The 13,818-nt window shown below is 38.3% G+C and overlaps 1 protein-coding gene across 1 annotated transcript in view; it reads right to left on the bottom strand.

The window, feature by feature from the left end:
* The window catches only part of LOC132779606 (uncharacterized), a 43,752-nt gene that overhangs the window by 27,950 nt on the left and 1,984 nt on the right, over positions 1 to 13,818 (bottom strand). The window contains exons 3-11 of the mRNA XM_067470532.1: positions 13,655 to 13,790; positions 12,186 to 12,397; positions 11,064 to 11,196; positions 9,237 to 9,334; positions 7,092 to 7,221; positions 3,846 to 4,060; positions 2,472 to 2,604; positions 1,347 to 1,444; positions 799 to 937 (exon numbers count right to left, since the gene is read on the bottom strand). Of these exons, the coding sequence (XP_067326633.1) occupies positions 799 to 937; positions 1,347 to 1,444; positions 2,472 to 2,604; positions 3,846 to 4,060; positions 7,092 to 7,221; positions 9,237 to 9,334; positions 11,064 to 11,196; positions 12,186 to 12,397; positions 13,655 to 13,790 (1,294 nt within the window). The remainder of the gene's footprint in view (positions 1 to 798; positions 938 to 1,346; positions 1,445 to 2,471; positions 2,605 to 3,845; positions 4,061 to 7,091; positions 7,222 to 9,236; positions 9,335 to 11,063; positions 11,197 to 12,185; positions 12,398 to 13,654; positions 13,791 to 13,818) is intronic.

The following is a 13,818-nucleotide window of genomic DNA, read 5'->3' as shown; positions in this document are numbered from 1 at the left end:
AGAGGGAGCTCATCCGTGCTCTCCCTGTCCGTCTTTAGTTCTGCCGGCACAAAGGTTTAACCCATTGCACCACCGGAGGCTCCAGTTATGAGTATCTACAAGTTTACCAGCTGCAAGTTATGAGATGCTAAACATCTGAGAGTAATATATACTGTTTAATTCAGTGTTATAAAAGTGCATTTCATATTACAAAGAAAGTCATTTAATGAGAGTTGACAATCAACTCCTGTCCGAATAAGGTTTATAGAACTGTACACCAGTCCAACACTAAACACAATAGCTTCATTAAGACACAAGCTGAATATTCTCTGATGAGTGACAGTCTAGGGCTGAACATTATTTAACCTTGATTGAGTTGCAGTTCCTTTGTCTGAAAGACCCCAGGCACAATTGAAAGTGCTGCTGGGCCTAGCTTTGCTAATCAACTTGCAATTGAGGCTACAACTGTGTGTAATCAGCATGACAGTCAGCTGTCATGCTGATTACAGAAGTCAGATCTAGAGACTGTCAGTAAAGCTTTACCTATATCCAGGTAAACATCTGGTTATGTTTTGGTCATATCTAAATAAGGTTATTACAAATGTTCTCAGAAGGGATATTATTGGGGGATCTTCTTAGTAGTGTGAGATGAGTTCATCTGCATTTAAGGTATTGATGTCTCCAAGCAAAACTGAAAATAATTGTTGTTATGTTTAAATATTAAATTGATATGGGTGCAGGTATTTCACAGTTTGTTGAGTTCAATACTGGACTAAAGAAGAAAAGTGGAAAAGCAAATACTGAGGAAATAATACTCACATATCCTTCAGCACATGTCATTCTGTGGGCATCATCCATCTTGCAGCATTTGGCAGCAACATCTCTGAATTGCCCTGTGTACTTCTGGAGCTCATGGAAGGAGAGCTCTGGTGCTTTCTTGGTGTAGGCAACAAGAAATCTGCAACAAAGATAACCCAGTAGATACTAGTCAGAGAGGAAAAACTAATGTAATCAAGACATTTTTTTTAAAAAAACCAACTACTAAATTTTGTATTTTCAAAATGCAAGGAAACAGTATTAAAACTGGGATCCCATTTGCAGCAAAGCTTGTAAATATTTTCATGGATAAGTAACTGGGAAAGATTTATTTTGCCAAAAGACATTTCACAACAGCTGAAAAGAAGCAAGGAGAACATTTTGAAAAATCAGAAATCTGTTTGCTTAAACTTTTCAGCAAGCATGAATTCCTTTGCTTCTGATTACAAATAAAGACTAGCAGAAGTATTTACATCTTTAGCCAAAATTGCTAAATACCACTCAGAACCCTGCCTCTGTTTGCAAGCTGCAGTCATATGAGAATAGCATACTCATTGTGGTAGAGGTAGGGTCCCAGTTGAGCATAATGGTCACAGCGTGTCTTCACCAGTTCCAGGGTATCAGTAATGTGTTTTTTCAGTAGTGCCTCCTAAAAGAGAATGTAATTGCTTTCAAAGATTTGCAATGAAAAAATGAGCAGAGATACAGTAGATGATATTAGGAACGAGCCTGATTTGCTTTTCAAACCTCACTTATTATTAAGGCTGTGAAGAATATTCACAAATTAATTGGCAACTCTTGCAACACATTTTTATTGTCTTTAGTGAGGATAAATCTGACTTTTTTTTTGCTTTTGCAGTTTCTGTAAGTTATGCCAGTGTAAAATAGAAGGTTTTATGCAAAAGGCATCATGATTGTTGAAAAAGCAACATTTCCCATGAAACATGTTCTTTTTCCGCAATAATGTTTTTCATGGAATTTTAAAACTTTTTTTTAAAAAAACCCACCAAAATTCTTCACCTTCCAGTGAGAAATTGTATGGTTATATTTGTTTGTTCATTTTTGGTAGAGGATGTCCTTTGCCTGCAACAGTTCCTTCATTCAGTTAAGACTACCATATGTACTAAGAGAAAATAAATAGATGGACCGCAGAGAGTAGAGATTCTTTGGGAAAGTAGAAAAAGTAGGAATGTAGTGCTATTTCTGGCAAATCAAAGTAACTAGGTAGGGCAGAGAAAAGTCACAATATCTAACATGGAGTAATATGAATCTTTCAATGGAGCCAGTGTGCTTTGAGCTTTGGACTACAACTCTGGAAAACAGGTTTCAAATCCCATTCAGCCATGTAAATCCACTGGGTGACCTTGGGCAAGTACACACTCTTAGCCTCAGAAAACCCTCTATTGAGTTCATCTTAGGGTCATGATAAGATGGAAATGGAGGGCAGGATAATAGTAAAAATACAGATAGCAATACAGGTTTTGAAGTACAAGTAGTTATTTCTGGAGATCTCATAATGGTCTGAAATTGGTGACACCCAGCATTGTTTTATTTTTATTTTTATGAAACCCAGTGTCATCTTCATATGAAATGTTAATCAACATTTTGTATAAAAACAACACCCTTACTAAATGAAATCTTGTTTCTTCATTTGGTGAAGCTCAATCACAACTTACCCCTTTTGGCAGACATGTTTCAGGATGCTCAGTTTTACAGCATTCCTCCAGCAGCTCCTCGTAGCCTTTGGTAGATCTGACAATCAGTTGTGGAGAGTACTCTGGATGTCTCCTTCCATACTCATACATAAAGCTGTAACAAACAAAAGATTTTATGAGTTTACTCTTATCACAACTTATCAATTTGAACTAACACATTCTGACATGTCTAAAACTTGTATGAAATGTGGTGCTGGGTGAGAGTTCTGATAATACTATGGACTGCTGAAAAGACCAATAGTTCATTGAAGAAACCAAGTCTGTACTGTCAGTAAAATCCAAAATATAATTAGAAAAGATGATGATGCTCAGTAAAATGGAAGGTGGTAGAAAAAGACCATGTTGCAGATAGATTTGCTCAATTAAGGAACTCATGACACTGAGTTTTTAAGATCTGAGCAGGACCGCTAAAAACTTGGGCTCATAGAGGTCTTTCAGTCACTGTGTCTCTGTAAGCCAATAACAACACACACACACACACACATTATAGACAAACAATTTAGCTGATTGTTGGCTGGAAGAGATATGGGGTTCAATAACTTTTATGAATACTGAGAACAGATTAAGTATACAACTCTCCATATAAGATCTGCAAGTGAGATTTCTCTTCTGGTATATTCTCTGTGTGAGTTTTTTGGAACAGCCACTATTATCACCCATCAGATTTCAGCCTTTTTTTTTTTTTTGCAGAGTGATACTTTGCTTTCACACAGGGCTAGTGTGATATTTTCTGTTTGCTAGATTCTGTTTCACTTTGGATTAATATCCTGCCATTCAATTTTGATACAAATAGTAAGGCAATTTTACTTATTTGTTTTGAAATGATTTTGATTTGTGCTCTTTAGCCTTGGACACATTTATAAGGTTGTGTCCCACAAAGTAGTAGTAGCAGCAGCAGTAGTACTAGTAGCAGTAGTAGTCACAACAGAAAAATCAACAACATCACAGCTGACAATGTATAACAAAACAAAAACGTACAAGAGTAGGAGCTGTGTTCTAGAAAGCAAATCAGTTGCACATCAACTTTTTTGGATTAGCTATCCTATGTCTTTATCAACATAACTTCCTCCTTCTCTTGGACATCTTCCACAGTTCTCCTGATCTTGCTTGCTTTTTGTTTTACTTTTATTCTCCCTGCATACTGTTCCATTTCTATATTGGTTTAAGTTCTCAAGTCAGGCCTTTCATTGTGAGTGACTATCTCCAAATTGACCTTACAACATGCAGGGTCTGCCCCAACATTTCATCCAACCTGATCCATTTCATGAATCCTTTCCACTGTAAAGCCCTATCACTAGGGAAAATAGGGATTAATCTGAATTTTCTATGCCATACTTTGCCAAAAGCAGGTCTTTATTGTCAGCATAACGTTGGCACACTTCTTTGTTATCCACAAACTCTCTGACTGTTTCAGACAGATCTGCAGGCTTGTCATCATGCTCCAAATGGACCATGCATTCTCCTCGTTCCACCACAGGTTTTTCACAGCAAGTTGACAGTTTTGAAGAGATCTCATTTTGGTGAGAGCAGACATATTTTGTCAGTTTTTCCTAGAAGAAAGGAGGTTCATAAACAACTTGTTATTTGATGGAAATGCCTTGCCTGACTTACCGGGTGAGGGCCGTTGCAGCAGGGGGTGTTCTCCTGTCGGTCATGTTATGTACAGGGGTCTTCTTCCCAGAAGCCCCCTGCTTGGTGGGAAGTTTTCCTGATGCCCAGCCAGCTAGCCATTCGGCGACCTGGACCCTACCTGGATGGCCAGGGCTGGATCCCCTTTGTTCCAGGCAGCCTTATTTAGCTGGCCTGGGCTACTCTTCAGGCATTGTGCCTGTCCAGATTGGCCTTCCACCCTCCCTTCATGCTGTTCATGTTTTCTGTTTCGGTCATACTTGTCTGTTATTCTTAGCTTGTCACAACTTATGTTGGCATGTGGCATGGGCCCTGGATCTGGCTCACTCCCCCCCCCCCTTATCGGAGGGGGGGATCATCCAGTCATCAAGGGGTACCATTAAGTTAGCCTGGTATTGTACCAGTCAGCACCCCCGGTGTATTGGGGGTGTAGCGGGCTGAACAATCTTGATCCAGAACCCATGCATGGCAGCCAACCCATGTTCTTGTAACCAATAAACAAGTTGTGGCCAGCTTTCTCCCAATTCTGTGTTTGCATCATCATTGTGCCTTCGGCAGGAGAGGTGTTGCCCATCCACACGCAAATAACTTTCACACTATAGACTGGAGAAGTCTGGGGTTTCTTGTAAGTTTGTCCTTTCAACAAGTGGATCTTATTTGGAGCAACAAGTTTTCCTTTTGATGACAATTCCTGTTTACAATGCATCATTGAAAGGCATTGTGACCTATTTCTAACTACCAAATACAGAACAAGGCCCAAACAGTCTGGAAGAAACCTGCTATAAACTAGGGTTTTATAACAGTATAAACGATCTAGGATATAACCCATAATCTCTTGAGATGCACTGGCAGATACACAGGTTTCCTGTCAAATAAACCAGCGTAAAAGAGATGCCTTAGAAAGATAAACATTTAGATATACTATCTCTCTATGTCTGGCTTATGTTTCCCCTTAGGAAAAATTTCAGCATTGCGCAATATTAGCAGCCTTTCCTACTCCTTTCTGAAGTTTTTGCATGAGTCCATTCAGTGAGGTTAGTGCATTCCCTCTAATGGTCTTCCATTTCTATTACACAAAAGTCCCGATTGTCTCCTGGCAAAGTTTGTCATGTTTTCACTTTCTGGAAATTCTTTAGGCCCAATAAAGGCTTTTTTTAAAAAATAAAGTTACCCACAGAGTATTTTTTCTTTTTCTTTTTTTAAAAAAACAATCCCAGAAAGCAACGATGGGGCAAAATTGGCATCTTGGGAACTAAAAAATGAAAAGTAACACTGGATAGATGCCCCTTGTATCCAACATTTTTGAAGGTCTAGACCAATAATTCTCAACCTATGGGTTCCCATAGGTGTTTAAGCCTACAATGCCCAGAAATCCCAGCCAGTTTACAAGCTGTTAGGATTTCTGGGAGTTGAAGGCCAAAACATCTGGGACCCACAGGTTGAGAAACACTGGTCTAGACCATTGAATCAAATTCATTTTAAACACCTGACTCATTCCTTAGGAATATGCACATGGTTGAGATAGGATGGTGTTCCCTTTGTGTGTGTGTGTTGAAAATCCCAAGTACTTACACAGTTGATTATATTTGTGTAGGCACCATATTGAAGTATTCAACTGCAGTAAGTAAGGTCTGCCACAGAAATCTTCAAACCCCTTTCCCAGCCTGTGTTGATTCTATGTACAAAGTGGAACTTGGGAGTTTAAAATGGCTTGAGCCAAGTCTTTACCACTGTCTGAGTTTCTTATGACATTACCATTTATACTCATGTTTAGGTCAGTCATAAAATCATAGGTTGGAAGAGTACTCAAGGGTCATCCAAACTACCCCTGGTCAGGCATTAATGCCTATACGGCTCCAGCCCAGTGTACCTGTCCAAACGTATCTCCTTCTGCATCCCAACTAGGAATTTAAGATCTTCTGGAGAGGTCCTGTTCTCAGCCCTGCCCTTGTCACAAACGAGACTGGCGGGGACGAGGAACAGGGCCTTCTCGGTGGTGCCCCCCCTGTGGAATTCACTCTCCAAGGAAATTAGATCATCGCCATTCCTCCTCTCTTTTAGAAGGAAATTAAAAACATGGATATGGGACCAGGCCTTTGGGTAAGCTGGCAGACTGACAAGGACAATGACGACAAGAGCTGTGGAAATGGATTATGATAAGCTGAATGGAATCACTAATTACAGAACTCGGTGACATGACGGCCTCCAGGCTGGTTTCTTTTCTAGTAGATTTTATTGTATTAACTCAATGTTTTCATTATTTATAATTACTGTTTCATTGTGTATTTTATTGTGTTTAATTGTAGGCATCGAATATGTGCTAGCTGGAAGCCGCACTGAGTCCCCCCAGGGGGTTGAGAAGGGTGGGGTAAATAAATAATCAAAGTGCTCCTAATCCTCTTTTTAAAAACTTCCAGAGAAGGAGATAAGTCTAGGGTGTTTCTACAAAGAGGGGAAGGCATCAATGCCATCTCTGGGGGGGGGGGGGGGGGTCAACATCACCACCATTTCCTACCCTATTTCTACCACTATTTTCCTACCCTATACAAAAAGTTTCCAAAGGTGGCAGGAAGAATAGAGAAGTTAGGTGCTTCTTTGAGGTTCTACTGGGACAAATTAAATTACCATCTTTTGCCATTCTACTCTGAGGTGACCATTTTAAATTAAGAGCTAACTACGCCATTTACTTTTGGATAAATCAACTCAGGATTTTGGGGATAATTTTTGGATTATCACTTCTAGATTTATACATGAGTATATACAATTTTCTGAAAAGAATATTAAGGAGGGTTGTGTTTAATGTAATCTACCTTCAAAGATTTGGAAAGCAGAGTGGAAACTACTCCTGGAAATGCAACTAATACTAAATGGATCTCAAAAGTGAGGGAGAGGAAGGGAGATTTGATCTTGCTGAAGATATTGTGTAATGAAAACAAAATGAACAACTCTTACCCGATCAAGCATGCTTTCCAATGTATCTCCTTTGCAACCCTCTTCATGGATGTGTGCAATATCTTCAGCAATCTTGCTGATTGTCGCAAATGAAGCTTTTGGGAACTTCTGAGCCGAGATAACTATTTTACTGAAATATTAGGATTGTTTTAAAACAGATTCAGTATCACATTTAGAATGTATTGACTATATTCCTAAACAGGAAGATCGGAGTTCCAGAAAGGTCAGAACTGGGGTGTAATTTTTTTTGTCATTGCATGTAAGGATAAATAATATTCACAATTTTGTTTCTGGTATGTGGGAAACAACCAATTCTCATCACTTTTTGTCTGTTATTTGTCCATTCTGAAGTGTGGTGGAAAAATAATTCCATACCTGCAAACGCTCCAAAATTTTTGGCAAGACACAACAATAAACCCTCCATCTCTTATTGCATAGACTAGTTTTCCAAAACACTTCAGGGTGTGTGGATACTGGAGAAAGCTGAAACGTTATTAATAATAATAATAATAATAATAATAATCCAGAATCTCATGGGTACTGGGAAATCAATTTCTTGGTTTAAATACTATTTCCATCCCTAGAAGTTTATTCATAATTAGGGATTTATCTCTGGCAATTTATCTATGGCAATTGCAAAAATGATTTTTGAGAGATGTAGAAATAGTGCAATACAGTTTTGACTGAATATCTGCAAACTATAACTCTATTATACCCAATTTCCATATGTCTGACTTAAAAATACACATAAATCATGACATTTACATATCCAGGATATATCTTTTGTACACAATTTCTTGGTGTATAAGCCCCTTTTAATAATAATAATAATCATCATCATCATCATCTTTATTTATACCCTGCCACCATCTCCACAAAGGGGACTCGGGGTGGCTAACATGAGGCCAAGCCCAGAATTACAGAACAACAAAATAAAATAAAATGCAATAAAAACATAAAATACATAAAAAGACAGAAAATGAAATAAACAGATGCAAAATAAAGTGATGAAGAAATAAAATAAAAGCACAGTGGGCGGGCCAAATGCACAGAATAAGATGGATAAAACCCTGGGTGAGATAAGTAAATGGAGAAGTATATGTCTGGGGGAAGCTCAGAAGGGGCGAACAATGCAATTGAGCCTTCATTAAAGACAAGGGAAAATGCGTCATGAGGACAGAACTATAGTTGGGATGGACATGATATGGGGATATGCGTTCACTCATCAAAGGAACGCTGGAAGAGCCAGGTTTTTAGGTCTTTCTTAAAGGCTGCCAGGGTGGGGCCTTGCCTAATCTCACTAGGTGGAGAGTTCCAAAGCTGGGGGGTCACAACAGAGAGGGCTCTCTCCCTCATCCCCACAAGTCGCACTTATGATGAAGGTGAGAGCGAGAGGAGGGCCTCCCCAAAGATAGATCGCGCAGGATTGTAAAAGGAAATGTGGTCACAAAGGTTGGCAAACAGTTTTCCCTAATAAGGGAAAACATTCCTATGAGATGTTATCTCATTAAAATTAGGAGTGATATAAGAGTTTATTTTCTCCTTTGATTCCTCCCCGCTCCCAAAAAGGCCTGCTTCCTTTCACACCAGAAGCAGTCCACAAAAATGATTTTGTTTAAAAAAGTTATCTAGATGAGCCTATGTTTCTCAGAGTAAAATGGTCCAGATGTGCTTGTTGGAATCCAAAAAATGGAGCAGAGAGCTCATTTTTCTTTCTACATTGGTTGTAGCCCTCTATAGCACCATCTTAACTCTGAGAAACATATCAATCTTGCTCATCTAGATCAGTGGTTCTCAACCTGTCGGTACCCAGATGTTTGGGCCTTCAACTCCCAGAAATCCTAACAGCTGGTAAAGTGGCTGGGATTTCTGGGAGTTGTAGGCCAAAACACCTGGGGACCCACAGGTTGAGAACCACTGACCTAGATTAAGGTAAAGATTTCCGTTTGACATTAAGTCTAGTTGTGTTCAACTCTAGGGGGTGGTGCTCATCTCAATTCTAAGTGGAAGAGCCAGCGTTGTCCATAGATGCCTCCTAGGTCATATGGCCAGCATGACTTCATAGAGCGCTGTTACCTACCTACCTAGTGATCTACTCACATTTGTATTAACTTTTCAAAAAAGAAAAAAAAGAACTAGACTTACAATGCTTTCAATACTCTTGATCCAAATTTCTTCATGACAGCACAAGTGTGTCTTTGTATACCAAGGTCTTCCATCAATTGCTTTTTCACAGGTGGAGCCTATGGTAAAATGAAAACTGATGTGATACATGGCAGGTAAATCTCCTTGGATAAACAATTCACTACAAACAGCAAATTGTACTGAAGAACAAAGCAAAAGAAAGGTTTCCTGAGATGTAATCTTCAAGTATTTCTGTAAATCTCTACAAAGTTAAGGCACTTTTAAATGTTAAATGTCATAAAGCCAGAAAATAAGATTAAGCCAGAAAGTAAACCAAAAGTTAGATTGTGCCCATATATTATTCAGCCATGCAGCATTCTGTATACTTAGCCATGTTCTGTGTACAAAGGAAAAGATTCCTTCGTCATTGTATGTCCACTGCTATAGGGACATAGCTAGATGCTTCTCTGCCCCTTCTCAAATATCCCTAACAAGAGAATTTCAAGAGGATCCCCCTGTGAAATAGCTGAATTCCACTGGAGATGTGACAGAGGCACATCTGCACTGTAAAATTAATGCAGTTTGGCACCACCTTAACTGCCAATGCTACAGAGTCATGGGAGTTGTGATTTGGTGAGGCACTGTCACTATTTGAGAGAATGCTAGCAACTGAGCAAATCTATAACTCTCATAATTTCATAGCATTAAGCCATAGCAGTGGTGTCAAACCTCATCAATTCTACATTGTAGACATAAATGTAAAGGTTTTCCCCTGACATTAAGTCTAGTCGTGTCTGAGTCTGGGGGATGGGGTTCATCTCCATTTCTAAGCCAAAGAGCCGGTGTTGTCTATAGACTCCTCCATGGTCATGTGGCTGGCATGACTGCATGGAGCGCTGTTACCTTCCTGCCAAAGCAGTACTTATTGATCTACTCACATTTACATGTTTTCGAACTGCCAGATTGGCAGAAGCTGGGGCTAACAGTGGGAGCTCGCCCCGCTCCCTGGATTTGAACCACCGACCTTTTGATCAGCAAGTTCAGTAGCTCGGTGGTTTAACCCACTGCGCTCTATTGTAGGCATATCCAGAGTAAAATCCTGACTGGATGGAAACATCTATTCTAGCTTGCTATGTAGGATATTGACTATTGTATTTCATCTGTGAGAATAACTAATGCCAGTGGCAAAGAAAACGAGCACTGTGAAGAGACTTCTGAAGTTGAAGGTTTCAGCCCCTATTTTAAAATTTATCTGCAAATTGTGTTATATCTTATTTAATTGTGCCACACAGATTTTGAAAGTAATTGTTAGAAACTTTGTTTTTGTGGCTGCCACAAACTATGTTGAATTGATTGAAACTCTGTGAGATATTCACTGAAAAACTATAGCAAAATGTGCTGCAGGATGTCCTGCCAAAACAAAGTTCTCATATGAAAAAACATGGAAATGTTTCCATGTTTTTATGATAGAACCAATTAGGAAATGACATTTATAACCCAGGAACAAAAATCTTGTTACATAGTGTTATGATAATGGGTAAATATGGAATTGGAAACAAGGGGTTCCTAGTTCTAGTACCTCTGTTCATACCAACAGGAAGGACATTGACTATTACTCCTGCCATCCATTTATGCTGTATAAAATGTGTAGCAATTAATATCTCATTGTCTAATGTTATACAAACTGTGTTCTGCTATGAATTCCTTAGGTCAAGCTTGCCATGGGCAATAGCCACTCATTCACTTGGGTGCAGCCATGAACATGTATAAAGAAGAAAAGAAAAGAAGATGCTGTCCAACATCCTAACAAGAGAATTTTAAGGCTTGATTTAGAGTATAGCAACATACCTCTACTTGGAAGCAGGCAGTTTTGTCCTCTTTTGCGCAGCAAGAAGTTAGGACATGCTCATAAGCAGCAGTTCCTTTATAGATTATGGCAACATTTGCGAAGGGATTCCTTCTGCTCACCTCATAGATGTAGCTGTGGGGGAAGGAAAGGCACCTCAAATTAATTCGGGTTAATCTTTCTTACAGTTAAAGACACCAGTGCTATAAACCTTAATAGTAATAGGATCTAACTACTTTATTTATTTATTTATTTAATTAATTAATTAATTTCGACATTTATATGCCACCCTTCTCACCCTGAAGGGGACTCAGAGCGGCCATATATATATATATATATATATATATATATATACACACACACATACATACACACACACACACATACACACACAACATATTATTTCATTAGCATACTACAATATTAGTATTATATATTACTATATTGTACTACACCATTATATTGTTATTATTAGTAATATTACATGTAATATAATATATATAGTTATACTATTGTATTATTATTAGTAGTAGTATTATATTGTATTACAATATAATATTATAAATATTATAATGTAATAATAAATAATATTATAAATAATATATTATTATTTGGCATTCACACTAGGATTCAGGCCACCACAAGTTTGGGAACATACATAAAGAAACAAAGAAAAGAACATCCTAATAAGAGAATTTTAAGGCTTGCATTCCAAGGCTTTTGGGGCCAAAAACCACAACCAAAATATCAAAACAGAAGAAAGATAAATTTAAGAACTTCTTCCCAAGCCCATAAAATAAAGAGAACATATACAGAAGAAGCTACACAATATTGTGCGCCATTCAACAAATAAATTAAATTAAGACAAAATAAAAGGTAGAGTTGGAATAGATTATGCAAAAAAGGAGGAATGTTAATCTACTGCAGAATAAGTGGGTGAAACTCTTTTAAAAAAGATTTGTTGCAAGTCCCACTAGTTATTTGACAGTTAACACAAAAATGGCAGCCAGAATTTGCAGTTATCTGATGAAGGACCTGCAAAAGAAAGGCATGGATTTTCCATCGCTACACACAAAAGGGAGAACCAGTCTTTCAAATCAGCAGCAATGGATGGATTTACTTACTGGCCCAAAACTTCATTCTTGTTCTCTGCAAATTTTGCACAGGCTTCGTCAGCATTTGGTTTTTGATAAGGTGGAATAAATCCTGGAGTTGCATTTTTGTGAGCCAAGAAACATTCAGTTCTTTCTGCATCAGCTTTAGTGCAGCAATCGCTAAATCCATGTTTGTCAGCAAAACCTTGTTCATGACATATTTCGTCTTCGAAAACAACATGCTGGTGGACAGATACAAATCACTGCTTAAATTTGTGAGAAATGAAACTAGTGGTTCATTCACAGTAGGCAAACTAGCATATCTTATTGAATATCTCCCAGGTTCTCATAAACAGGTTCTCTGCCAAACACACATTTTGGTACCTCAAATGTTAGGCCTGTTTCTGGGTATATTTGACCTGCTAATTCCAAAAATTGCACCAGTTCCTTCCATCAGCACTAGTTTTTGAGATACAGAACATATGCCGCATACCAGTTTTCATCTACTCATCCATAGAAAATCATAATGGCCATATATAAAACTTGAGCTGATGCAGTCTATCCAATGCAATTTTCTGAATAAGCTTCCCAAATAGCCCCAGGAACAGGTCTAAAAACCAAGAATTCTTATAAAGAACCTTTAACTTCTCAACACTGGCTATATTGATTATAACTAGGGTTCATTTATGTGTTATGAGAAAGAGCTCTTATAACTTTAAACCTAATAGATTCTGGATCAGGATCTATTTGGGTTACTGAAAAGCTCCATCATGGAGAATGAAGATACCTGTCCTATCTCACCTTCCAAATACCAATTTCTAGCTCAATTGCTTTTGCTCTTGCAGGGGAAACTAGAGGAAGTGAGCATGGAGAACCACTGAACTCTGTTTTGACCTCTAGCACCTCTGCACCCCTCCCAGTCTTCATCAGGAAATCAATAGTCATATTGGAATGGGATGACGGCAGCAGAAGTTGGTGTTTGAAAAATAACACAAGACATGCACCTTTATCTGTTTTGATGGAGCTTTATGATGCCCCATCTTGTTGTGTGACCCTTTTAGACTTAAAGTTACTGCAATTCCATCCCTTCTTTCCCTGTTCCCAGTTTCTAAATTCTAAGTTGAATTAAAGAATAATAGTTTGGTAAAGTCTGCTAAAATTTTGGATACCATGCCAACAATCTATCAATACTCTTCAAAATCCATATTTCACTAGCATCTTACCCCATCTCTATATGCTAGATAGGCCTTCATCGGATCCAAGGAGATCAACACTGTATATGTTATGTATAGGTTTTACTTTAATATCACATGACAGCATAAACTGGCTTCTATTGTCACGATTTGCATTCTATCTACAATTTGTTAGAACCTGCTTTGACCACAATGTATGTTAGTAGACTAAATATTAGATAAAGCCATGACTGGCCAGATAAGTATTATGTTTTGCACTTAGAATATTTCAAAATATAGTCTCCAGATTTTGCTCAAAAAGCTTACCAAAGCTTTTGCACATTCAGGATCTGAGTGTTCATCAGCACCACATTTCTTTGCAAGTGCAACAATGTCATCCATCAGTTTATGCACCTCTTCATATGTGGCCTGCTGTGCCACTTGAGAGTATAAGATCATGGCACTAGAAAAAGGTATGAAAGAAGACAGAA

The sequence above is a fragment of the Anolis sagrei genome, chromosome 6 (assembly GCF_037176765.1).
Source record: "Anolis sagrei isolate rAnoSag1 chromosome 6, rAnoSag1.mat, whole genome shotgun sequence".
NCBI lineage: Eukaryota > Metazoa > Chordata > Lepidosauria > Squamata > Dactyloidae > Anolis > Anolis sagrei.
This window is presented reverse-complemented; position numbering and strand designations above follow the sequence as displayed.